Source organism: Sminthopsis crassicaudata, chromosome 1, assembly GCF_048593235.1.
Source record: "Sminthopsis crassicaudata isolate SCR6 chromosome 1, ASM4859323v1, whole genome shotgun sequence".
NCBI lineage: Eukaryota > Metazoa > Chordata > Mammalia > Dasyuromorphia > Dasyuridae > Sminthopsis > Sminthopsis crassicaudata.
Genome location: NC_133617.1, coordinates 423,167,009 through 423,194,478, shown reverse-complemented (window position 1 = coordinate 423,194,478; position 27,470 = coordinate 423,167,009). Strand labels below are relative to the sequence as shown.

Sequence of the window (27,470 nt, the reverse complement as noted above, 5' to 3'; positions counted from 1 at the left end):
TTATCTTGTGACATGTTTGCAAGGGGAATAGAGGGAAAAGGATAAAGACAAGATGGATATAATTTTCAATCCAGAAAGAGGGAGTTTTGGAATCTTCAAAAAAACAATGAAAATAGAATAATTTCCCTATCTATCTGAAATGACTTAAATGTAATATATTCACCCAAAAATGAGATATATTCGCTGACCTTTAAAAGTCTCTTCTGGGAACCTAGGTGACACAGTGGAATAAGGATTGGGCCAGGAGTCAGGAAGAACTGAGTTCAAATTCAGTCTCAAACACTAGTGACTTACTAATAGTCATTTAACCATGTTTGCATCAGTTTCCTCATCTGTAAAATGAGTTGTAAAAGGAAATGAGAAGCCATTTCATTATTTTTTCCAAGAAAATTCCAAACGGTCATGAAGAGTCAGAAAAAACTAAAGGATAATAAAAATCTCCTTTAGCTGTTAAGTCTCTGGAATCTAGTTCTTAGACATACTTGATATAAAATCAAGACATGACTCTGTCTGGTGAGTACCGTGGACACATGTTATCACTTCTGCAGCAGTGTTCATAAGTAATTGTGTAGATTTGAGAGCTTCATCCAGAGAAATTTAGATGAACTTCATATCAGGCATTGAATTGAAAAACCAGAAGATGCTTCATTTAATAACAGGGTCAATATTTGATGGTTTCATGTGTTACTTTGGAATTTGCATTGTTATTAGACTGTGAAACTTTTCTAAAGTTCTGTATCCTGAGTCTTAAGAACACTTACATGCTAATTCAATACAAGTCTAAGTTTATTAGAGTAGACAGACTTTTATGAAACAATTTCTATAAAGATGGCTACACAGAATATTATGACATTGGTAGGAACTGAGCTGTGGATGACAGATCAGATTTGGGTCATTGTCAAATGCCTGAAGAACTGTGTTATTAAGGACACATAGTAATGACTCAATAAATTAACTGAAGCAACAAGGCCCTTGTTTGTGGACATTGTGAATAATCAATTCAAATTACAAATAGGATCAATAATTAACAAGTATTTACTTAGCTCCTGCTATAATCCAGACAATAGGTGCTGGAGAAGAAAGACTAAAATTGAAATATTTTCTAATCTTAACACATTTATTATCTATAGATTCCATTAGGGAATTAAGGAGACAGAGAAGGAAATTTTCATTAAGCATGTATTATGAAATTGCTAAGCAGTGTACTATTTCATTCTTAGTCAGATATCTACTTGCTATATATCAGCATTTCCTACTAAACAGAGTAAATGAAAATTGTGAAGCCTGAGAATACCCAGCCTCAAAGTTTCCTGGCATTGGATTACTAGAATTTACCTTTCCAGGAATGTTATATTAGGAGTAAATAGGAAGATGCACTTTGTAAAACTCCATGAGACATGATCATTTATTCATCATTGTTTTGCCTCAGTACCTTGCTCAGTTGTCTGCACATAGGAGCTACCTAATGTTAGTTAAATTAAGATTTCAATCAGGGTGACTAGTTTTGCTCTACGTAGTCAATACTATTACTTTTGTTCTTCTAACTCTGCTAATCTCAATTTCCAGTTACATTAGTTTTGATTTGCGTGTCTGCTTGTACTTTTTCATTGCTTTCCTTATGAATTTATGTAATCTCAGGACCTAAGGGTATGCATTACCAAAAAGGCTGTATTTCATTTTCAGCAGATATAAAATCATCCTTTTAGTTATTGCTTGATTGTTGGAAGGCATTAACGAGGCTTGATGGTTGGTGAATGTTCTGCAGAGTGATAAAGAAAGCCACCTAAGGCTGCAACTGCCACAGCTGTGTTATGGGAAGAACATCCATCTGTAAAGAAAGAGTCTTGTTAGGCTGCCCATCAGATAGACTTTTCGTTGTTGCTGAGGGTTGCCACAGTTCCACCCTGATGTCTTCACTTATTTATTCAGCTTTAGCCTGGGACATTTAGCTCACATGTTAATCCCTTAAATGTATTAGAAGAGTTTTTAAATATCTCAAATGATGCTGCCCACATTGTTTTATTCCTTCTAACAACAGTCCTGTGAAGATGTGAGACAGTCATGATTATTTTCCCCATTTTGCAGAAATGAAAAGAAAGGGCGGACTTAGAGAAACGCAGAATTTAGGTTGCCTTGCTTCTCAATCTCTGACCTCTGTCCTCTTTTTTGTTGTCACTATCCTAAATGAGCTTGTTTTTTAAAGTTGTATGGTCTTGAAAGGTTCTAGATTTGGTTCCTTTTGTTAACTCCTCTGACCTTTAAAAAAGAGGTGCCTCTCACAACTAAATGGTTATCTTTCTCCACAAGGGGAAAAAAATTAGTTTTTAATGAATCATCAGTATTTGGTAGGCACTGGTACTGATAAAGAAAAATCTGAGGGCCTTGTGATGGCTTGTCCCTTGCTTGATCAGACTTGCTAAAACCTATAAAATTGTTTGAGTCTCCTATCACCACTTGCAGGTAGGGATGCTAATGAGAAGTTAAATAACCAAAATAGAGAAGGGAAGGATAGAAAGGTGTGGATAATCACACCCTAAGTAAGTGAGAGTAAAATATACACTGACATGGTAGGAGAATAACCAGAAGAAGAGTACATCTATTTTATTCTCTGCTTGTACTTTAAACTTGGGAATGAATTGTTAAGAAAAGAAAAATAAATAAGCTAAATTCCTCCTAAAAATATGAAAAATTACAAGGGAGCAAATATTTCTATCAATTTTGACATTATAAGTTATTTTCTTTGCTAATAAACCTCTCTATCATTCTGTAAATCTAAATTAACATCTCCTTTTAATCTTTCAGACCACTAATGTGAGTGAAGGCAGGGCTCTCCCTGGAAATGTTTGTCCTTGAAATATATAATCAAAATGTACATTTTCAGAAGAACAAATGAAATTTATGCCTTTTAATTTGTCATACATTTATTTTAATAAAATGTAGGAGATCTATAGGATGATGATGATGATGATGATGATGGTGGTGGTGGTGTGTGTGTGTGTGTGTGTGTGTGTAGAGGTGACTTAAGTATAGGCCCAAGGTTTTCACAAATGTCTTCTAGGAACAAGAAAAACATACTAATAGCTTTTCATGGATTTACCTGCAAATCCTTTCTCTCTCCTCTTAACTCTTCTCAACGATTGTTGTTCTTCAACTCTTGGTAATTGTTTATTATTGTCATCTGGTGACAGCAAGAATAGAGAGGAATATCAGATAAAATTCTTTAATATGAATTTTTACAAATGTCTCCGGCCTTACCCTACCCTCATTTCCAACAACCTTATTCTTTTATGGGAGACTTCTTTTACCTGAAAGTGCTGTGTTGTGTTTTTTCTCTTTCCTGACTGTACATTCCAATTGCCATATAAATGTGAGTTAGCATTATGTTTATTTCATCAACTAAAGTTCCTGCTACCTCTCCCATGAGGTCTCTTCTTCTTTCATATTTCCTTTATTGCCAAATTTTCTTAGGCTCTTCCTTCAAGCCCCCAAATCCTTTTTAGGGCTCTGAAGGCAAATGATCTCTATTTAGAAACCCCACTATAAGTCCTTAAGCTCAATTCCTTACTTTCCTGCAAATGCTTTGCAGATTCTTCTCTTTTTATATTGCGTCTTCTCTGCTCCTTAGGTGGAGACCATGAACTAACAATACTGATTCTTAATAGTAGTAGTATTTAGTAAGAGTTCTCGCCATCGAATATTATCAAGTGTTTGAGAAAATAGTTTTTCATCTTTGCAAAAGCTTTAGTGAATTGCTTGTGCATTTCTTCTGATGGGATATAGCAGACCACATTTTCACCTTCTCTAATTCCTCAAATTCCCTACTACCAAGGCAGTCACTTTACTCACAAGGTTTCCCAAAGCATCCCTCCTTAGGTCGTTGCCAGGTAAGAATAGACTGTAGCCATCTAGGCTTGTAGAAATCTGAGTATCCAGAGAGTCCACAGAACATGACTGATGAAAAGAAGATGAAAGTGATTATCTTCTCAACATCCTTGGTAACTTTGACTGTTTCCCACCTCTATTCCCACTGTTATATCTACTATATCCTGAGGGATCACTCTAAACTTGAGCAGGATTGAACATATTGAGTCACTGAAACTCTTAATAGGAAAGAATAACATTACATTTGCTATAACAACAAGGGATAATTTAGTTCAACTTTCAGGTTAGCATCACCTGAGCCATTGAGAGCTTCATTAAATGTTGGATAAAGTCATGGATTTTGGAGGAAATGAAAAAAATTTTATGGTATTTGGACTTCCAAACCAAAGAACTGATGTCCTAAAGTCACTCAAAAATTCAGACATTCTTTTTGCATTTCAGGATAGTGGGAGGGATTTTCAGAACTGAAACCAAGAATGATGAGTGTATGTGGTGTGTGTGTGTGTGTGTGTGTGTGTGTGTGTGTGTGTGTGTGTGTGTAGTCTAAGAATGAGAGAGGAAGGAAGACAGAAGGATTATGTGCACTTATCTGAAGAATGGAAAGCAATTCATACTATTTTCCATGAAGATATCTCGACTGAGAAATGGGAATTCAACTTCTTCAGTTTTCAAGTTCAATGCCATCATGTTAGCACACAAAATATCCATGTAGTATTTGCTTTGGAGGAACAGGCCATCTGAGCATCCTTTCTAGGGAGCAGAAAACCAAGCAGCACTAAATTTAGTTTTGACAGCAGGTCAATAGAAAAATATGTGATTTTTGAGGGGCACCTCAGAAATTGTCAGTGTAAATAAAGTAAGGATTTTAAGCCAGGATTCTTTCTGCATGAAGTCTTGCAGCATGGATAATTGGGACTCTTGACTATACTTCTTTATAGGAATCACCCTGTTTGTTGAATTCTGAACAGCAGCTTCAGTGGGATCTGAAAGACCAGTAGTCCACAAATTCAGATACTATCTCACCTATTCACCTGTTCCTTTCCCTTTTTATCAAGTACAAATAGGGAGTCTTTGCTGTGCCAAATCTTATGCTATGAATTCTTAAAAGTGATTTGAAATATTGAACTGAACTGTTAGAGACAACTGTCCCCACTTCCAATTTTGGATCAGAAGCATCTGCCAGAGATTTAGCTTTACCTCTAGTCACAAAAATAGTGCAGAGATCCTTTCTGACATGTGAAGATACAAATACAAAGATTACATTTTCAATCTAAAATCTATGGGTGATTGGAGAGTGAGAGCAATGTGCCATGAAGATCAGAGCAAAAAAAGCTACGTGCTAAAAAAAAAAAAAAAAAAAAAAAAAAAAAACCTATTCTTCAGGTCTTTGTTTTTGCCTGATAAAACTCTGCTACTTATTCTCACTTGAGTATTGTGTTCCTGTATTTTGAGAGGCTGGATGGCAATTTGTATATTGAACCCCATAGGTTTACTGGGATCATTCAAGCAAGAGAGATTAGATTATATATATAGTAGTAACTGATTGGCCTCCTTTATCAACACTAGGTGATTGTGGTGCTATCTGGATTTTTGGAGTAATCTAACCCACAAAATAGTCACTTACCATTTCAGCAAACATGAAATAGAGCAGTTGGTGTGACAGTGCATACCCCATGCAGCCAGGTTTAGTCATGAGTTCCTTGCATAGGTCAGTGACAGTGCAGGGCTGTGAGCCCTCCTGAGGAGCAAGCAGTCCCAGGCTGTTATTTAGAAAAAACAATAAAGTTCAGGGGAACTATAGGCAGGCCTGGCCATGCTAAAAACAGGTCATTATTGCTTTTAGGGGGGAAAAGTGCACAGAAATTGAAAAAGCTTCTGTGAAGAGTGTTTATATACTATCAATCAGTGGAGAAAGGAAATTACTCACTTGGTTCCTAGTAAGAGGGTCATACATGAATCACTTAATTCTTCTGAAAAAGAATCTGAGTTATCAAACTGGGAGTAGATCAGAGAAGTATTTGTGTGACTCCATGAATGGGGGAGATTCCAAAACCCTGGCTGTAGAGTTTCTTGAAATTCTGCCAGAGTAAGACATAACAGAAAGAGAAAGCAATTTTACACAAACTCTGATACAAGATTTTCATCTGAAGATACATAACCAATGCCCAAATTTCTAGTGTTTCACGAATGTATGACTAGGGTCTTGTGACCTTACCAACCACCTGAGAACTGGAGTTGAAATCATTTAGGAAATATATTCTTATCAACAGGATAAGTTCTACTATCAAATAAATATTTGTTAATTGTAAGGCACTATGATAAGTGTTAGGGATATAAAGAAAGGGAAAAGACAGTTCTGGCCCTGGAGGAGCTCATGATAAACTCCAAAGAAGAGCATTACTGGGGGAATGATACTTAACTGTCTTCAAAGAACAAACAAACAAGTGCTTCTAATTATTTAGAAAATGAGGGAGTCTTACAAGACCTAGCCACAATTACAGTATGTATATGGAATGGGGTGCAGTGACATGTCATTTAAGGCTTAGCTTTTACTGGTAAGTCTTTTTTCTAAGTACAGATTCCTAGGAATACCAGGGGGAGTTTTTAGTATTAGAAAATTCTGTAAAAGGAGAGGCTTTCTGCTACTTACTCTAACTTGAGTATTGTGTTCCTGTATTTTGTGTAGAGATGGCAATTTATCTTTTGAACCTCTTAGGTTTACTGGGATCATTCATGCAAGAGAGATTAGATTAGTTTCCCTAGCAAATAAACCTCCTGACTGGCACAACATTTACCTTTTAAGTACTTAGAGTCACTGAGCTTGAGGTAGATTGTGGCTCTGGCGATGAGTGGTAACAGCTTCTTCACTATCTTCTCTACCCTCAGGCTCAGGGGCTTTAGGGCAGGCTCCTGACCCCATTTCTCCAAGACACCTTTTAGTTGCACTGTGAAGAAACACGACAGGTTTGTGACTCAGGTATTGCCCCACGGTGTGCTTTGGCTCTCCTTGTTCAGAGAAATATGTCTGAATTCCATTTTTGTTTATTGTTTAGGCAGAGGCTACTGCCCCTGAAATCTTAACATCATTGTTCTAGTTCTTTTCAACCAACAAGGAGGTACCATTCCCCACTCTTCTTTATGGTGGAACTGAATCTATAAGGAACTGGGGGATTGGAAATAAGGCAACCTCAGCCTTAACTTTCTCTGCTATGACTCAAAGCAAATCCCTTTCTTAAATTTACCTATTTTCTCAAGATTAAGCCCCTTTCTCTCTTCACTGAAGTGTGCTAGAAATAAATGAAGTCATGAAAGAGAAATGTATGCAAATATTTGTGTAATTTGGGGAAGATTAGATCTCTAGAAAGTTGAAGAATGAAATGGCCATTGAGGAGAGCTTAACTAAATTCTGTCTGAGGCTACATTTTAAAAAATCAAAGGGTCTAGGATAATGGTTGTTGTATATCCCAGATGAGTAGGGAAAATGGTGACAAGTATTTTCTAGGGTTGCAGTTATTCTTTCTCTTCTTAGTTATTAACATGGTCAAGAAAATAACATGGTCCTCCCATCTTTCTCAGTAAGAGCTAGAGATAAATATTTCCCCTTTTTCTCTTAGGATATCAATACTGGGTCATTTTCTGGTAATTCCCTGAGTTTGGGATAGTAGGTTAGAAGAGCCTGCTTGGAGAAAAAAAATCATTATAGAATAATAGTCCAAATTCAGGACACATGGGCATAAGTAAATCTGTTTCAAACTCTAATACATCATCTACTAGGACTTTCTGGTACCACGAATTCCAGTTCTAGGAAAGCTGAGCTGGCAGCCAGCATGGAATAGGATTAAAAGTCCTTCCTCAGTGGGAGGATTCCTTTTGTTGGTAGAATGGAATGGAAACAATCCCAAAGCAAGAACTTAAGGTCTGAGTTGTTTGCTCTTTTAGGAATAGTTGTTATCTAAGGATCCCTATACCAGAGCAGGGTTTTTCCTCTGTTTGGCTTGGCCTTTCTCCAAGACATTGTCATCAGAATACTCTCCTCTTCCAAAGCTGAACAAACACTTCATCCATTTTCCCAGAACCTCTAAACGTCTTTGGTTACAATGCAGTATGAACTGAGGTTAGAGTAGAAGAAGTATTTGCGCACAGGTGACCCAGAGAACTAACAGAAGCATTTGTATTTAACTCCTTATTAAACAAGAATTTTTTCTCCTATCTTGTTAATATAATAGAAAAAGAAGATGAGCCATAGAGATTGTTTTTTTGTTTTGGAAAGCTGGACTATAACATTCTTTGAGGACTTATGCTTTAAAAATTTTTTTCTTCAATATTTAACATAATTTTTTTTATTTCTACAAACTCAAGAGATACAAGGTAAGAACCTCCTCCATGTGGAAAGAGACCAATTTTTTTTAAAGTATGCTTCCCAAGTTACTAAAATATAAATTTCAGCTTTAGCTAATCTCCTCTGCCTATGGTCAGCAAATAAATTTGAAAGTCTAAAAACAATCTTGGTTGTTAGTCGTCCTGTGAAAAAGAGGAAGTCACATTACCTTCTAGTACCCAGAATCCCAGGACTCCATCCAGGTTAAGCTCCCTGAATCTCTTCTCCATGAATGAGGTGGCTTTCTCCAAGGCAGGAAGGATCATCCTTCCCGTGGTCACCTTGTTCTCTGAGAGGTCCTGGTGTTGGAGAGATAGGGATGGCAACAGCAATAGCAGCAGCAGTAGCCCCATTAGGTACATGTTTTAGTCCCCTGCACTCAGCCAAATGTTCAGAGCAGCTCCTTTACTGGGTGCCTCACATACTCTCCTCCCTCCTTCCCTCTCTTCCTTCTCACTGGACAAAAGGAATAACAAAGACCTTTACTATTATAAACAAGCAAATGAGTAAGTATCCACAAAAGGGCCACTTCTGCACTCCGGGACAGCTCATTTGGTAATGGTCCTGAATAATCAGTAAAGGTCTATGCAAAATGTATGCTTTGCCCATAATTTGGGACTTCAGGGGTTCAGTATGACTGGATTAAGTTGTAGCTGTGATTAGTGACTCAGGAATACATTTCTACCAAATTTAGAAATCCTTCAATACAAAATGTAGAACAGAGTATAGGGACAAAGGGCTCATTTTTCTTTACAGTATTCAGGCTCTTCAAATTATTTCAAGAGCTGTTTCTAGCTCTGAATCCTGTGGTCTTTCCTATCTGTAATCCTAGATATGCCTGCTCTTTGCCAAAGTGATCTTACGTGTTCTCATATATTCCTATAACTCTCAGTTATTAACTTCAGAAGATGTCACCCAAGTTTATCTATCAAGTAACTCTAAATTCACAATGGAATCTCAAAACTCAATTCTGAACCTAAATGTTATCTCCTCTTCTTCTTCTAGCCACTAAACTTTCTTCTCCTCTAAATGTCCCTCTTTATTGAGGGCACAATTATACTCCCAGTCATCTAAATCCCTAATTTGTAAGTCCTTAAGTCCTTAACCCTAGCTTCTCTTTCACCAACTATTTCCAATCAGTTGTCAATCATGTCAATTCTATCTTTAGGACATTTCTGACATCCTTCTTTGCTCTCAATTCATGTGGCTATTGCTACTTCGGGTCCTAATTCTTTTCTTATAACATCTCCTAATTGGTCTTCCTATTTTCAAGCTCTGCAGTCTTCCACCCAAATGTCAAAATAATTTTCCTAGGGCATAGTTCTAACTTCATCACTTCTCAGGTTAAGAATCTTTATTGTTTCAATTTTGGCTCTAGAATAAAATACAAAGTACTCAGCCTGGCATTTGTAGCATTTCAAATTCTATCTCTAGCTTATCTTTTTTTTTTTAAACTTCTCTGTCCAATGAAAAAGCATTTATTTTCTCTTTTTCCCTCCTCTTCTTCCTCCAATTGAAAAAATAGATAAACAAAATCCTTGTAACAAATATGCAGTTATACAAATTTTCACACTGGCCATGGCTAAATGTGTCTCATTCTTCATCTTGAATTCATTACTTATTTTAGGAGGTGAGTATCTTGGAGTCAGTCATCTCAATGATCCACATTCTCACATCTTTCAAGGTTTTCAACTTTGTTATTGTATAAATTTTTCTCCTGATTCTTCTCAGTTCATCTTATCATGCAGATCTTCCCATTTCCTTCATTTCCAAGTGACTGCCTCAACCAAAAGAACTATTGCAAACTATTTTTTATACATGGGTCCTTTTCATCTTTATTTGGTCTCTTTGGAGGAATAGGCCTAGTAGTGTTATCACTGAAGTCAAGGGCATTCACAGTTTGTGGCATAGATCAAAATTGCTTTCTAGACTGACGAGATCAATTCACAATAATATATCTATGTGTTTCTTTTCCCATAGCCCCTCCAACAACCTGTTTTCATATTTTGACATCTTAGTCTGATGAGTTTGAGATAAGACCTCGGAGTTGTTTTAATTTGAATTATCACTATTCATCTTTCAGAGCATTTTTTTTTTCATTTGTCGGACTGACCTTTACTTTCCATGTTCTATTCAAATTGGCAAACTTGCTGTTTTCTGACGGTGCTGTTCCATTTTTAGTTCCTATGCCTTCTAAAACGGTTTCCCACATGCTGGTGAAATACTGTCTTGGTGTTGTTAAGAAGATTAGGGAGATGGGAAGGAATGTTTGCTAAGTCAGGTGATTTCTTTCCTCCTTGATCCCTGTGGAGTTGCCCTGACTTTGGCCAGCCTTGGCCAGACTTTGGCTGATAAAGCTAGTTTTTACATTTCTGAGGGAGGGAAAGGACAAAAGCAATTTACATGGAGAAAGTTTACTGGGATGAGGTTGGCAAGTACATTGAAAACTGAGAGGAGCACTATGGTATGAGAATGCCACCCATGAGGTCTTGAACACTTGACTACAAGATATAAGCTGTGTACATGAGTTGTGCATGAGTAGTAGAAGGGCAATGCTGGGTAATTAGACCAGTTAGGACAGCTCAGACCAGAAACCTTACTCCCTTTCTTCCTGGGAGATGTATGCTTATTCTCTGAGTCCCTGTTTTTTTGGAATTTATTTCTCTTTACTTTTTTTTCTTTTTAAGTATTATAAATATGGTTAACCAATGAACTTTGAATCTGTTGCAGCAAGATGGTCAGAGGGTACTGTGAGACAAAAAAATGGCATTGAGGGCCAAACCACCATCCCTACTACCACTCCCTTTACCACTCTTTTCCTTTAGAACTCAATGATGATGGCCCAGAACCTATAACTCAGGAATTTTAAAGAATAAACATGCTCTTCAGTCCAGGTATGGACCTGATTCTACCCTAGCTCCAAGCAATCAACCAAGAAATCATGCTGATTCCTTTGAAAATGCTAAAGTTCATGCCTCCAGAATCCATAACTCCTGAAAATAAGAAATATCAAAGTGCTTGATACTGTCAAATCAATTAATATAACAAATATAAATGGTTTTTAATCAAAGGAAATGACACCAAAGCAGACATATTAGGACCACTAGATTTTTCCAATTGACTTTGAGCTAAAATGGCTAAAACACATACATCCATACATATATGTGTGTGTGTGTGTATACACTAATATATATGTGTAGTTACGTGTATGTGTGTATATATATGGGTAAGTGGGGGGGTTGGGGAGAAGGGGTGTGTGGGTATGGGTGTATGTCTCTGTGTCTGTGTGTATAAAATTAGAACATCAAGCCCTTGAGAGAAGGGGATGACTGGCTTTTCTTTTTGTATCCTCAGTGCTTAGAACAGAGCTTTAACCATAGTAAGAGATCAGTAAATACTTATTTTTTCCAGTAATATTTTATTTTTCAAAATACATATAAAGATACTTTTCAGCATTAATTTTTGGTTTTTTTTTTTTTTTTCCTGAGGCTGGGGTTAAGTGACTTGCCCAGGGTCACACAGCTAGAAAGTGTTAAGTGTGTCTGAGACCAGATTTGAACTCGGGTCCTCCTGAATTCAAGGCTGGTGCTCTATCCACTGCGCCACCTAGCTGTTCCTCTCAACATTAATTTTTGAAAGACTTTGTGGTCCAAATTTTTCTCCTTTGTCTCTCCCTCCCCAAGACAACAAGCAATCTGATATAGTTTACATATATGCAATTCTTTTAAACATATTTCTATATTTGTCATGTTGAGTAAGAAAAATAAGACCAAAATGGGGAAAAGACACAAAAAAGACAAAAACAAATAAAATACTATGCATTGATTCACATTCAGTCTCCATAGTTCTCTTTCTAGATCCTGATGGCATTTTTCATCCTGAGTCTATAGCAATTGTCTTGAATTACTGAAATATTGAGAAGAGCCATGTCTATCAATCACAGTTGATCATTACATAATCTTGTTACTGTGTGCAACGTTCTTCTAGTTCTGCTCACTTCACAGCATCAGTTCATGTAAGTCCAAGTTTTTCTGAAATCAGCCTGCTCATCAGTTCTTATATAACAGTAATATTCCATTACCTTCATATACCATAACTTATTAAGTTCCCCAATTGATGGGTATCCACTAAATTTCCAATATTTGCCACTACAAAAAGAGTTGCTGCTAAAACTTTTGCACATGTGGGTCCTTTTCCCTCTTTTATGATCTATTTGGGATATAGACCCAATAGTAATTCAGTAAATGCTTTTGAGAGGAAACCAGGGAGGGTAGTGAATATTGCTGGACCTATAACAGAAAATTCTCAGTTCAAATCCAACCTCAGATTTGTATGACCTTGAGAAAGTCACAACGTCTGCCTCAATTTTTCCATCTTGTAAAATGTCAATAGTAACGTCTACTTCCCAGAGTTATTATGAAGATAAAATAATATTTCTACATTCAAGCTAATATAATTATTTGTGTTCTTTCATTTAGCTATCCATCCATCTTGGACATTTCCTGACCAGGATTTTGGTATGAAATAAAAGTTCAATGGAGTCAAACTAGATCCAGATCTTTTTAGGCAAATGAGTCAATAGCTTTGACTGGAAGAAAGTGGGAGGGGCAGGATTGATGTGGAGAGATGAGACCTTGGTCCTTATGGTCCCCTTGCTATTTATTTCCCCACAGCTGGTTTGAAAGAAAAACCAATCTTATACTTTGGGGGTGGGGTGTAATGAGCAGTTTGCACACAATGAAAGTAAAGGCCAGTGAAAATAAATTACAAATCTCTTGCTATTTCATTCTATCTAACAAGACACTCAATTCATAACATTCCCCCTCTCCCCCCTCTCACAGTTTGACTTGAAATGCTTTCCAAACTCTCTTCAACTTCTTTTATTCCCTAACTTTCTTCAAAGCTTGAACTCAGGTGCCACCTCTTTTGGGCAACCTTTTCCTGTTTTTACTGTTAGTACTCACTCTTGCCTCAAATTATCTTACATGAACTTTTCTGTGTAATTATTTCCTTCTCCCCTCCTTTAAATCAAAACTCTTAGGAGAAGAAACTTTTTTTTTTGCCTTTGTATCACAGTACTTAACACAATGCCTTTCCACAATAGACATTTAGATGTTTATTGAATTGAAATTCTGCTCCATAGTAAAGTTTTACATCCTCAGTCTTATACCCTTTTCTGAGACTACCCAAGTTTATCATGTATATATCTTCTTTGTAGTTTTTTGCATATTATCATCATTAACTGGAACTATTTGAAAACAGACACTGTTTGGTTTTTGTCTTTCTTTGTTAATTCCTGGTCTAAGCTACATAACTGGCATTTAACAAGTGCTAGTTGACTACTATGGTCTGAGAAAACCTGGATTTGGGACCTGATCAGATTAGTTAAATCCTTGTAACCTTAGTTTCTCTTTTTATAAAATGGGAAAATAACACTTGTACTATATTACAGGGTTATAAAGAAAACCCTTCAGATTACCACCACTACCAACTCCCCTCAGACTTGGTTGGAAATAATCTAGCACCCTGAGTCCAAAAACCTCCCAGACCACTGACTGCCCTACTTCTAGCCCAGGCCCCAATGCCATCATCCATGGAAGTAACCCCTGAGAAGAAGGCTAGCCATCCCCATCAAGTGCACCCTGCTTGGATTGAGAAGTGTGAGAAGAGAATTTGGTCTTGGTGGAAGCATACTTCTGGGTGGGAACGTCTGGCTTGTGGCCATGTAGGTGCTTGTGGGCTCGTTTCATTACTTTTAAGGTTCCATTTTTTGAAGCCTGCATCGCGTATCCTGCATCCCATCCCGCATCCATCCCGCATCCCATCCCGCATCCCATCCCGCATCCCATTGGTCTGCCACCAGGTGCCACTACTTCATCCTTGGCCCCGCCCCATACAGCCTACCTCTTAGGCTTGTTCTGGTCTCCAACTGCTTCCCTAGCCCGCCCCAGATCTCTCCCGTGTAGTTTTCCTGGCCTGGCTAAAATGGCGGCTTCCAATGAGAATTTTGCATTCTTGCTGTTCATTCTGAGGAGGACAACAATAGGGCGGCCGTGGCTGAATGTGCTCGGGTTAAAGGGCTCATCGTTGAGGGGTAAAACCCCAGGGACTTTTTCCACCTACTTTGCCCACTGCAGTTGAAACGTAGGTTCCTTCTAAGACTTGCTCCAGGGTCGTCTTTCGGTCAAAACTAGACTGTATCATCCTATACCATGCCTCTCCCTGAGGGCAACAGTGTGTCTGTCTCTGTCTCTGTATCTCTCTCTCTCTCTCTCTCTCTTCTCTCTCTCTCTCTCTCTCTCTCTCTCTCTCTTCTCTCTCTCTCTCTGTCTCTCTGTCTCTCTCTCTCTCTCTCTCTCTCTCTCTGTCTCTCTCTCTCTCTCTGTCTCTCTCTGTCTCTGTCTCTGTCTCTGTCTCTCTCTCTCTCTCTCTCTCTCTCTCTGTCTCTCTCTGTCTCTGTCTCTCTGTCTCTCTCTCTCTCTCTCTCTTTCTCTCTCTCTCTCTCTGTCTCTCTCTGTCTCTCTCTCTCTCTGTCTCTCTCTCTCTGTCTCTCTCTGTCTCTCTCTGTCTCTCTCTCTCTCTCTGTCTCTCTCTCTGTCTCTCTGTCTCTCTCTCCCTCCCTCTCTCTCTCTCTCTCTCTCTCTCTCTCTCTCTCTCTCTCTCTCTCTCTCTCTCTCTCTCTCTGTCTCTCTCTCTCTGTCTCTCTCTGTCTCTCTCTGTCTCTCTCTCTCTCTCTGTCTCTCTCTCTGTCTCTCTGTCTCTCTCTCCCTTCCCCCCTCTCTCTCTCTCTCTCTCTCTCTCTCTCTCTCTCTCTCTCTCTCTCTCTCTCTCTCTCTCTCTCTCTTTTCACACACACACACACACACATACACACACACACACACCTCTTGTTATTTCTCTGCCAACTAAGAAGTCAGTCTTCCTAGCAAAGCTGGCTTCTTAGTGCCAACAGAATAAATTTCCCTGTTGCCATTCAGACTTTTCAGGTACATGAATTCTTTTCACGTTGGACCTGTGTCAACCAGAGGGGTTCCCACAACTCTCTCCACTGCCACTAACCACATCATAATGAACATCTCCCTCCCCCTTTTCTGTATGCAAAGTATTTTGTAATAGATCCTGGTCCCTACTCTTAAAGAGCTTGTAGTCTAGTAGTAACATGAATAATGAAAACAAATAACTATTACAAATAAGAAAATAATTAAGTGTAGAGAAACCAGAGTAGATTGAAAGATTCTAGAACACCAAGGGGTTGAAGAAAGCTAAGAGTTTGGGCGCAGTGGAAGAGAGAAAACATGGAGGAGGTAGTACTTGAGCTGGGTTTTGGAGAAGACAAAGAATGTCGGAGGTAAAGCAGGGCAGAATTTCTTATAGACATGAATCTCTATCAAGTAACAAGGTGAAACCAAAACATCGAATACTGAGTAGTGCGATTTGGCTGGAATAAGGGAGAACAGCTTTAGAAGACTAGTAAGGTAGAATGGTAATAGATTGTAGAGGGCTTTGAATGCCAATACTTTTTTTTCAGGAGTTTAAATGGTTCTGTGATTATCAATCTGGGTACTCTTTCCTATAGTACAGGTCACAGCCTACCTATGTCTTGGTCTTCCAGCCTACTGAGCTGTGCACAACCTTCCACCAGAGCAATAATAGACTCCCAGAAAAGGCTCTACTTCTCTAGGCAGAACTTCTGCCCCCTTCTCCTTTGCCTATTTGGGTCTGTTTGTCCAATGAGATATTCATGTCCTTTGTGGGATGTAGCAATTCTAGGGAAGATAGTATCTGGAAAATTAAGCTCACCATGTAGACTCAGTCATTGCTAAGCTGAGATTCAGGGGATGAAGATAGGAATAGTGTGAGAGTAGCAAAGAAAAGAAAAACGGACAATGCCAGTACATTTCTGGGGGGAAATGCATCACCACATCTTGTCACTTAGACACATAATTCTTAAACCCACTGAATTGTAGAGTTGGAGCATTTCTCATTTCTTTGCCTTTGTACAGGCTGTCCCATGTGCTTGGAATTCATTCTTTTTGTTGTTGTTGATCTTATTGAGGCAATTGGGGTTAAGTGACTTGCCTAGGATCATATAGTTAGTAAGTGTTGTGTCTGAAGTTGTATTTGAATTCGGGTTCTCCTGACTTTAGACTGGTTGTTCTGTCTACTGTGCCATCTACTTGCCTCCTGAAATACCTTCTTCAGTCTGACAGTTTAAAAAAAAAAAAAAAAAAAAAGGCCTACCTCTTACATAAGACTAATGCTGATACCCTCAGTTGCTCATGACCTTCACGCTGAAAATAATTTTGCTCAAATTTGCCAATTAATTTATTTGTAAACATGTTATCTTTTCTTGTCCTATCTCCACCACTGATTGAATAGATGGTTTCAGGTTTTTCTTTGTATCCCCAATGCCTAGCATAGTGACTAGCACATAAAATATGTTTAATAATTGCTTATTGAATGATTTAATGAGCTAAGAAATAATTTCCCTACCGAATTCAAGTCAACATCCACTTTAGGCTTGCTTCCCAATTTTGCCAATCAGGTCAAAAATTCCTATTTAATTTGCTTGACCTTTACTGTAACCAATGAAACTTTACTTCCCAAAAGGCTTGTATTCAAAATAGCCACAGAAGGAAGAGACAATATGAGTACAAGTCACATAACATTTTTGTGCCTCCATTTCTTCATCTACAAAATGAGAGTGGTAAATTTAATGACTTTCAGCTCTACATCTATGATTTTGTGATCTTATGACTTTTCCATTATAGTTGCTAGTGAAAACAGAAAAATCTTGCTTTTATACATGGTGAACATATGTCCTTTATCTAATTCTAGAAGGTTTCCAATGAATAGGTATCTCGTGCAAAGGTCAACATCAGCAACAAACCTGATTCTACTTGGCAGCCACAATCCGACTTCAGAGGTCACAGAACTCAATTCTTGGTCTTTACTATCCCAAGAAACTCTACCCTGAGGTTTTCCTGAGAGAAGTCCACTTTGCTCATGATGACCATATTCACAAAATGTTTTTAACTCAAAGGATTTGCAGTTTACAAGAATTTCAGAGATAATATAAATTTATATATAATACATATATAAATATAAACATATATTTTATATATACATAAATTTATATAAATTATATATAAATATAAATGTATATATTTATATTATAAATATAAATATAAATCAGCCTTCTAATTTCATAGAAGTTTGAACTGAGTCCTAGAAGAATAAATAATATCCCTTAGGTCATACATACAATAGAATTAGGTCCAAATCCTTTGACTCTTGCAGCATAGCTAGGAATATGTATATGTGTATTTATGTATATACATATATATACATATATGTATGTATATATACACATATATATGTATGTGTGTATATATATATATACTCATACATATATGTGAAATTATAAGAAATAATTGCATAGAGGAGGTAGTGTGGAGGATGTTATATATAGAATAACTTCCTATCATATGGGATGGTTTAAAGATTATCATACTTTGAAGAAATAGAATGGATTTCCTGACAGTTTCTACTAGCCATAAGGCTTAATGATTCTTGAGGTATTTCAACATAGGAGTCTTGTTTTCAAATATCTATCATATTGATTAGTACCTTGGACAGCACATCAGCACATGTTATGGCTCCTGCAGTAGTACTCACAGGTACTTTGTAGGTCTGAGATTTTCAATCAAAAGAATTCAGATATATTTATCTGGAATCTACAAATGCATGTACCTGTATTTAAATTGAGCACTAACAGATACTTTAGCAAAAGTGCTAATCTTGAACTGTGACAAAGAAGCTTAAATTCCCCACACTGAATACAACAGAATAATTGATGCCAAAACACATTGACTCACTTTCACTATTACTATGCAATTTATATTATGCAATAATATTCAGAAAGCATAGACCTTTTCCTAATATTCTGTCTGTGTCCCAAAGCATAGCAAAGAACATTTGCACTTTTAATTTTATTGCAAATCTAAACTTAATGGTGTAAACAATTGATTCTTCAAAATTTTCCATAAAAATGGTTACACAAATTGTTATAGCAGAGAGGCTCAGCTATGGAAGACTAAATGATCATACTTGGCTGCTCACATACTTGGACCATTAGCAGAACCTGTTGTGAAGAATACATAATCCAAACTCAGTTATTTGAAACAACTGATTATTTATGAGTATTTTGAATAATCAATTATAATTAGAAATTAAATCAAATCAATAAGAATTTATTAAGCCCATATGCTAGATGATTTGTTGTGATGGGTTTAAAAGACCAAAAATGAAACCTTTCCAACTTTCAGAGAGTTTAAATTTTTATAGGCATAATTAATTATAAGATTAATTGTGAAAGGGAAATTATCTTGATTTTGAACCTAGTAAACAAGTGTAGAAAATGTTATACTTTTATTTTGACAACTGTGGCATTCTATTCCTTAGGGTTTAGAAATAATCATTGTCTCTAGTCTGATAGATGGGCTAAGTGGTGCAATGAATAGAATGCTGGACTTGGAATCAGGAAAATTCATCTTCCTAAGTTCAAATCTGGCCTCAGAACACTTATTAGCCTCTTAGCCCCATTTGCCTCAGTTTCCTTATTTATAAAATAAGCTGGAAAAAGAAATGACAAACTACTCCACTATCTTTGCCAAGAAAACCTCAAATGGAGTCAGGAAGAGTTAGCCATCACTGAAAAATGACTACACAACAACCTGGTAGATGGAAATTATGGAGTCTGAAATACACAGCCTCACAGTTTCCTAGAATGGGACAAGCAAAATTTACCTTTCCACAAGTGTATATTAGGGGAAAATGGGAGCAACTACTTTGATAGTAAGCTCTGTGAAGCAGAGAATGCTTCTTATTGATCCATGGATTTGCTTTTATAACTAAACAGTCTCACTCCAACCCATCTTTCCAGCTACATCAGACATTATCCACTCCTGTATTTTGACATCTAGCTAAAATAACCTTCTCTCTATTCCTTACATAGGATGCTCCACTTCTAGTCACTATATCTTTGTATTGACTCACCCACTTGCCTGGAATGTTCTTTTTTCTTACCCATAAATCATATCTCTTCCTTTAAAATATGGCTCAAGTACCATCTTCTTTATGAAACCTATCCTGATACCCCTCAAATTACCTTATATTTTTATATATTTGTATTTCTTCACATTATACTATGTATTTATATATATTTGTTTCTCCTCACTCCTCAATTAGAACATTACTTCTTTTTGAGTACAGCTTGCTTCATTTCTTTTATTTGTATCCTCAGCACCTGGCACAATTCATTGCACATGCAAGGTGAATGATGTTGAATTAAAATAAACTTTATTTGGAGGGACCGGATATAATCAGTACTGTTATTATGATTCTTTCCCTAGCTTTGATATGTGTGTATATGCATATTATATATATATATGCATATATATATATAATATGCATATACACACATATACATACTCCACAACAGTATTTTTTCAGACTACATCACTAATATGTTGACTCTTGTTTTTCTGATCTTTTTCCTGGGGAATATGTGTAACTTATAGTTGTGTTCCATTTCCAGCAGGTTTATAATTACCTATTTTAGTTGTTTTTTGGTCATTATATAACCTTAATGGGGCCAGATAATTGGTGAAAAGTGATAAAGGAAGCCACCTAAGGCTGTAATTGCCAGCTGTAGTATGGAAAGAGCATCCATTTCTGGAGACGTTTGTTGTCAGACATTAAATTTGCTTTTCAATTCTGCTTAGAGCTTAAGCATAGAAATGTAACTTGATATAACTTTTTACATTTTTCAGAATGTTTTTAAATCTCAAACTGTCATTCATGCTGTTTTATTCATGTTAACAACATCTCAGTAAGATTTGAGGAAATCAAAGTTATTCTATTTCAAGGAAATGAATAGAATACACTGGGTCTAGATTCATCTAGAAATAGAAAGAGTTAAGATTGCCTTGCACCTTCTGAATTCTCCTATTCCTATATTCTCTTCTGTTGACACTGACTTAAATGAGTTGGGTTTTTTTTAATGTGCTGTCTTAAATATATAGTTTATTTTGTTAATTCCTGGGATCTCTAAGAGGAGTCTCATAATTAATATGCTGTTTTGAAATAGTTACCTATCACGGCCGTTACTTTGCTGCCTGTGGGAAGAATTAACTCTTAGTCATCAATGTTTGGCAGACATAGCATCAACAAAAAAGAATCTATGAGCTTCATGAGGATGTCACCCTTTCCTTTCCTTACTCTATAAAAACTTGCTAATAAACCTTCAAAATTATTATGCTTTTCTTTCTTTTGACTATTTGTAGGTGGAAATGCTCCTGAATCGTACATTACTAAATGGTAGAATGGGAAGTGGGAAATTGATTCATAGGTGAGAGAGAAAAAAAAACAATGCAAAGATTTAGAGAAATAGATCCTAAATAATTAGAAATGAAACATATATTGAAATTGTAAAGGAATGCCAAGAAGAGATCATGATATCTATCTTGCTTTCTTTTGAATCTGATACGAAGGGATAAATTCTTTTTTTGTTGTTTTGTTGTTCAAATTTATTTTATTTGAAGAAACAGAATAAACAAAAAGAAAATAGAAAAGCAATACAAAACAAAAATTAAACAAAACAGAAGAGAACATTATCATGTGTCCAGTAGAACATCAAGAAGGATTCAAAATATATAACAAGAAATGCCAATTTAAGAAAGTATAATAGAAGAAATTATATTCATGAATATCCATGTTTTCTTTACTTCCTAGTAAATTGTTCTTTTGTTGCTTGAAATATCAGGGAACTATTTCATGTTTCTCTTTGGAATAGAAGTTTTTTTTTTGGTTTTGTTTTTTTACTAAAGTGTTCTCTGAAGATGAATCTCGATCTTCTCTGTTTCAATGGTGGGGGATAAATTTTTTAATTAAAGTTTTTTTTTATTTTCAAAATATATGCATGGATAATTTTTCATCACTGACCCTTGTATAGTCTTGTGTACCAAACTGTCCTTCTCCCCACCCCCTCCCCTAGATGGCAAGCAATCCAATATATGTTATACATGTTAAAATATATGTTAAATCCAATATATGTAAACATATTGATACAATTATCATGCTGCACAAGAAAAATCAAATTAAAAAGGAAAGAAAAATACTAAGAAAACAAAATGCAAGTGAATAACAACAAAAAGAGTGAGAATGTTATATTGTGATCCACACTCAGTTCCCACAGTCCTCTCTCTGGATGTAGATGGCTCTTTTTATCACAAGATCATTGGAACTGGTCTGAATCACCTCAGTGTTGGAAAGAGTCACGTCCATCAGAATTGATAGTGTTGTCATGTACAATGATCTCCTGGTTCTGCTCATTTCACTTAGCATCAGTTCCTGTAACTCTCCTCAGGACTCTCTAAAATCACCCTGCTGATCATTTCTTATAGAACAATAATATTCCATAACATTCATATACCATAATATATTCAGCCATTCTCCAACTGATGGGCATCCACTCAGTTTCCAGTTTCTTGCTACTACAAAAAGGGCTGCCACAAACATTTTTGCACATGTGGGTCCCTTTCTGGGGGATAAATTCTTAAGAAAAAAAATACATCAAATTAAAAAAAAAAAAAAGAAAAAGCCAGAAATTGAAGCAAATATTTAGATTTGGCCCAATGATCTCACAACTCTTAGTTCCTTTTTGTCACAAGTCCACTTAGTCATTTTGTATAGCAATCCCTAAGTTATATCTTCTGTTTGCTGAGCTGTCTGATATGGCTTGAAGCTGCTCTTTCCATTTATTTTCTGAGGCTTATAATCAAAATGTGTGTTATCAAAAGGCCAAAGGTAATCCAATCACATTGTCATTCTGTGTTTTTCTTAGTGAAATATATTATTGCATAGGTATTATGTGTGTAAGGAAAGATGACTGAAGATAGCTATAGACTTTTCTCAGCTGCTTTATATATAAAAATAGAGACATCTTTTGCTTTTAAAGATTTTATCTCTTTACTTCTTTCCTTTTAACTCTTCTTAGTGACTGTTTGCTCCAACACTGAACAATTTTTTTCCTATTGTCATCTGATGACAGAAGAAAGACTTATTTAATATGAATTTTATATTGTGAAGAAGATTTAATATGAATTTTTTAAAATAAATTTTCCCTTCCTCTAATTTCATCTGCAACAACCTTATGTTGTTGTGGAGAACTTCTTATATCTGTCAATCTCCTGAAAGTTGTTTTTATGATCTTCTCTCTCTTTACTACTCTTATAGTACACTATAAATACAAGTGATTATTATTCTTTCTTTTGTGTTGTAAAACTACTTTTTCAATGCTTTTCCCACAGTTTTCAAACTTCCTTCAAATTCTTCCTTATCATCAACTCCTATTACAGCCTCTCATTAAATGATTTCAACCAAGAAATCTCACTTTAAGGCGTTTAATTAAATCCCTTGTTTCTGTGCAAGTACTCTGTACAATGCTCTTTTTCTTAAGGTTATGTTTTCTCTGTTCCTTGGATGGAGACTGAACACAAAGAGTTGGGACATGTCTCTAATATTTGTGAAAGTTTTATTATGTTCTTGATTTACAGTAAAAATTTGTATTGATTATCATTATCATAATAATACTAAAAATAAAATCATTATCTGGATGAGACCCCTGATGCTGAACCTCCTATTTCTTACTTTCAATAGTAAGTATAGACTTACTACCACCTAATGATTTTAATTCATTCTACAAAAAGATGTTATTAAGAGAAATCACTTTAAAGAACCTTCCATAACAATAATGTTATAAATGGATTATTTGTCAAATAATTGTATAGTGGGGTCTAATTATAATGTGTCCATTGCATTATTGGAAAATATTAATTAGGACTCCTCATGTGAGGTTGGATAGCTATCTGTGTTGCCTTTCATTTCTCTTCTCTGTATATGCTTGGATTGTGTGAGAATGATATACACTTGTCTATAGAATGAAAGGTAGTTCATACTATTTTCCATGAAGAAGCATGACATTTTTAATGTATATTTTCAAATTGTCATCTGGATATCCTGAATTTTAGGGACAGCTACGTGGCATAATGGATAAAGTATGGGGCTTGCAGTCAGGAAGACTGGAGTTCAAATCCCACCTTAGATAATTCTAGGCAAGTCATGTAACCATATGCCTCAGTTTCCTCATCTGTAAAGTGGGAATAATAATAGCAGCTATCATACTTGTTTGTTGTGAGGATCAAATAAGATAATATTTGTAAAGTGCTTAGACTTGGCACATAGTAGGTATTTAATAAATACATATAAAAATTTCCTAATAGAATGTTTCTGTATCCAGAAACAATAGATTGGGATTCTTAAAGTCAGTCAACCAATCAATAAGCATTTGTTAAATACTTATTATGTATAAGTCAAGTTGCTAGAATTGCATATGCCAAAACCAAACAAACCAAAAAACCCCCCAAAACCCTCAAAAACCAATAATCCCTTCCCCCAAAAAAAACCCATTCATGGCATGAAGTAGTTTACTTTCTATTGTGGGCAATGGCATGTGCATGAAAAAAGAGTAACTATAGACTGTAAGAAAGGCTTTTGAACATATGAAGAATACCATTAGCAATTAGGAAAATTAGGAAGACTTTATGTGAAGGTAGCCCCTTAGCTACTACTTGAAGAAAGGGAAGGATTCTGAGTTAGAGAGGAGAAAAACATTACATGCACGGGAGATGACCAATACTTAGAATGAAAAATGAAATGCCATGTGTAAAGAATAGATAATTCTAGTTTGAATGGACCACAGTGTGCCAGTATAGAGTAAGGTAAACAGAGAGCCATAAGAGTTTGTTGAGTAAGAGGATGAGAGATAGTTAGATCTGAGTCAGATTTGTTCATTAAAAAAATCACTGATAACTTTGTAGAGCAGTTTCTGTCAAGTATATGAGGACAAATGCCAGATTGAAAAAGGATGAGGAGTGAATGAGAGGAGAGAAAAATAGAGACAGTGAGTACAGTTTTTCTGTAATTTTTGCTGAAAAATGGAGTAGAAAGTTTGAAGGAATGGTAATAATGTGAACTCTAAATCAGCTTATTCTGTCCCCTTCTCAGGCAATGTTAAACCCAGACTATCCTGTTCCCATTATCAATCATAATCACACTCAAAAAAAAAGTCAGCTTCTTATTAGTATAATTAAAACAGTATAATGTGAACTCTTATTAGCATAGTTAGGACAATCATAATGTGATCTCTATCAACCATAATTGCATACAAAAGGAAGTTAGTTTTCCTGACTATCTTGTTAGCATCTTTGATTCAGTTTCAACCATCTAGATCCAGGTTTTGTTTCCCCCTTTGAGCTAATTAAAGCCATTTCCCCCAAAAGCAAGTTATTTAATCATTATGGTTCTGCCTTGCAAACTCATTTTGGGTTAAGTCTATGAGCCATTTCATGTAATAAATCACAAATCTTTGTAGCCTGTGATAAATGTCATGATTGTTACATATTGTAAATTGAACCATTATTCTTTCACAAATCTGTTTCATATTTCTACTTCATAGAATCACATCAGTAGAATGTAGTGGATTTTTTAAAGAATGGGGAGATGGGCTAAGTGGACAGGAAACCTATAAATAGAGAAAATTTGAGGGTGCAGTATGCTGGAAAAGATGGAAAGGAATAGAATCGAGGCCATAAGTAGAAGGGATGGCTTTGGGGAAAAAAAGAAAAAACAAAAAGGTCACTTCATTATCAGAAAGTGGAAGAAAGGAACATAGAGGAATGATGTCAAGAAGTTGTGAGATGAGGGAGGGGAGAAGAGGAGTTCAAGGTTTCAAATTTCTTCAGGAAAATAAGAGGCAAGATCTTCAATTTGAATGGACAAAATCAGCTATATCCAGAAAAGGAACACTGGGAAATGAGTGTAAACTGTGAGCTTTTTTTTTGGTTTTTCTTCCCAGATTATTTTTACCTTCCAAATACAACCCTTCCTTTGCAACAACAACAACAAAATGCGGTTCTGCACATATATATATTGTACCTAGGATATACTATAAGATATTTAATATGTATGGGAATGCCTGCCATCTAGGGGAGGGGGTGGGGGGAAGGAGGGAAAAATTCGGAACAGAAGGGAGTGCAAGGGATAATGTTGCAAAAAAAAAAAAAATTACCTATGCATATGTACTGTCAAAGAAAATGTTATAATTATAAAAATTAATAAAAAAATATCTTCAATTTGAGAGGATGAAAGGAAAAGGCAAATCTGAGGAAATAACAGATTTGGAATCGCTTTTGTTGGAGGTAAGAGCAAAGTTATGAGAGAGTCAACATATACCAGCTCATTTGAATTGATTGTTAAATTTTTATTGTGAGTTGAAATTTTACCTTAGAAATTGGTGAACTACAAATCAGGGCATAATTTATTGTTTTGTGGATTGTCTCTGGATCCCAGCTTCTTAAATTATGATTTGAGACTCCACCTGGGGTCTTTTAACTGAACATGAGTCATGAAATTTTGATTTATGATCAATAAATGTTTATTTGTATACTTATATACATACATATCTGGGGTCATGTAAAATTTCTCAGGCAAAAAGGGGTTAAGAGTGGTTTTCTGTGTCAATATGCAGGGATTCTAATATACACTTTAATTTCCCCTCCACTGCCTGTATCTGATATCTCTAGTCTTAATTTAGGGAAATGTTAATAATACCAAGTAATTGATTGTGTGTACCTTTTGTTTTTGGAGAGCCGGGTCTTAAAACACTTACCTCCCACTCTCTGAATAGAGAATCAATTAAGAAGGAATAAAAGGATTGTGCTGCTGCAATGAGGATCCAATTGAGATTAGGTAACATTAAGGTCTATGATATATATATTCAGCTTGGTTAAATTATTTCTTCCACAACCATCCAGCAAAATGTGAGTTGGAGAAAAGGAGGTGGATGGTGGGAGTAACCCAGAGCCAGGGCCTGGCCAAGGATGAGCAGGGAAAGAACAGTGGGATGAAGAATTAGGCATTAAACAACTGGTAGCGTTGAACCAGTAGAAATTTTGATCTTGAGCTGGAAAGGCCGGTAGAAGTCACCTCCCGGCTTTAATCCAGTCATTTACAGATATGAAAGCTGGGTCCCAGACATGTCAGGAATCACATGGTGACTAAGTGACAGATTCAGGTCACATGCTACGAGGCAGAACTCGGGGTTTGAAGGGAGGAGTGAGGGAGGTTCCGAGCCCTCCGAAGCTGACTTGGGCGCTACAGCCTTGCAGGCAGAAAAACCTGGATCCGAATCCGGACTTCCATCTTGCTAGCTGTTTTACCAATCTAATCCCGTCTCTTCACTTCTCTGCCTCCGTTTCCTTACCTGCAGGGTGATTGTTGGCCGCGATGACCTCTTAGACCCTTCCAGCTCTAAATCTATGTTCCTATGTTCCTGTTGGTAAAAATGAAGAAGAGGGCAATACCTCTTTCTTGCAATGCCGCTTAAGCGAGCACAACTGGCAGTTTAGAGAGGCCAGAACCACCTGTTTCCCAGTACTGCTGCCTCTTCAGCCCCTCGGCAGAATTCCACTGGAGGAGACCCTCCCAGAATTTAGTATCTCATGGCACTCCCACACTCCTTTCTGTTCCCACGGCCCCCTCCCTCGCCACACCACCGTATGTACAAAATCGGTGAATGTCCCCGCCTAAAGGGAGCTGAAGTTACTATACAAATGTACTGGCCCGGGTATAAACCAGGCTGTTTGCTCTCAACCAGCACCTGCAGTTATTTCTGTTGACTAAAACCTAAATCATATTCTTTACCAGAACTGCAGCGGTGAGGAAGGCTGGGAAACTTTAACTTTCCAACTATGGAACAAAAACTTTATTATTTTACTTATCACACTGATATCCTATCAAAATCGCTTCCAATGGGCAAGCTTGGGGCCGGCAGGGCAAGGCTGAGGGCCAGAGCCTCGGACCGGGGGAAGGAGTGAGGGGGGCACGAGGGCACGGTCGTGCTTTTCGGACTGATTTCAGCACTGCTATGTTGCCCATTCCCAGGAGCCAAGTTAAGCTGTGGTCTCCCGCCCCTCAGGCCCATTCCTGGCCCCTCAAAGTCTTCGATGCTTCCCGGTAGCTTTAGCTCTCGCTCACCACTCTCGATACGACTACACATCCCATCCTCATCCCCTAGTCTGAGGCTGCG

The 27,470-nt window shown here is 36.8% G+C and overlaps 1 protein-coding gene across 3 annotated transcripts; it reads right to left on the bottom strand.

The window, feature by feature from the left end:
• Window positions 1-765: 765 nt before the first annotated feature.
• Window positions 766-27,468, bottom strand: C1H16orf89 (chromosome 1 C16orf89 homolog). Of its 3 annotated transcripts, XM_074280452.1 has the most exons (10): window positions 27,419-27,468; window positions 26,646-26,714; window positions 8,430-8,559; window positions 6,678-6,827; window positions 5,810-5,960; window positions 5,507-5,642; window positions 4,497-4,632; window positions 3,847-3,951; window positions 3,098-3,178; window positions 766-1,828 (listed from the first exon to the last, which is right to left on the bottom strand). In XM_074280452.1, exons 1-10 carry the CDS (start codon window positions 27,449-27,451, stop codon window positions 1,731-1,733), a joined length of 1,089 nt encoding a protein of 362 aa, XP_074136553.1. In that variant the 5' UTR covers window positions 27,452-27,468; the 3' UTR covers window positions 766-1,730. The 3 variants fall into 3 exon arrangements, with proteins under 3 accessions (XP_074136553.1, XP_074136555.1, XP_074136554.1); XM_074280454.1 differs by lacking the exons at window positions 26,646-26,714; window positions 27,419-27,468 and adding an exon at window positions 14,165-14,250; XM_074280453.1 differs by lacking the exons at window positions 26,646-26,714; window positions 27,419-27,468 and having other exon boundaries at window positions 8,430-8,717.
• Window positions 27,469-27,470: the final 2 nt, after the last annotated feature.

What these genes read in the sequence shown, in the direction of transcription:
- C1H16orf89 (XM_074280452.1), bottom strand. Translation starts at nt 27,451, where the DNA reads ATGAGGATGGGATGTGTAGTCGTATCGAGAGTG. An exon ending in GGCCAACAATCACCCTGCAG is followed by an intron (nt 8,560 to 26,645) that starts GTAAGGAAACGG and finishes CTCCAACACCAG; the next exon opens with GACCTCTCAGAGAACAAGGT. An exon ending in GGGATGCTTTGGGAAACCTT is followed by an intron (nt 3,179 to 3,846) that starts GTGAGTAAAGTG and finishes TGCTGTCACCAG; the next exon opens with ATGACAATAATAAACAATTA.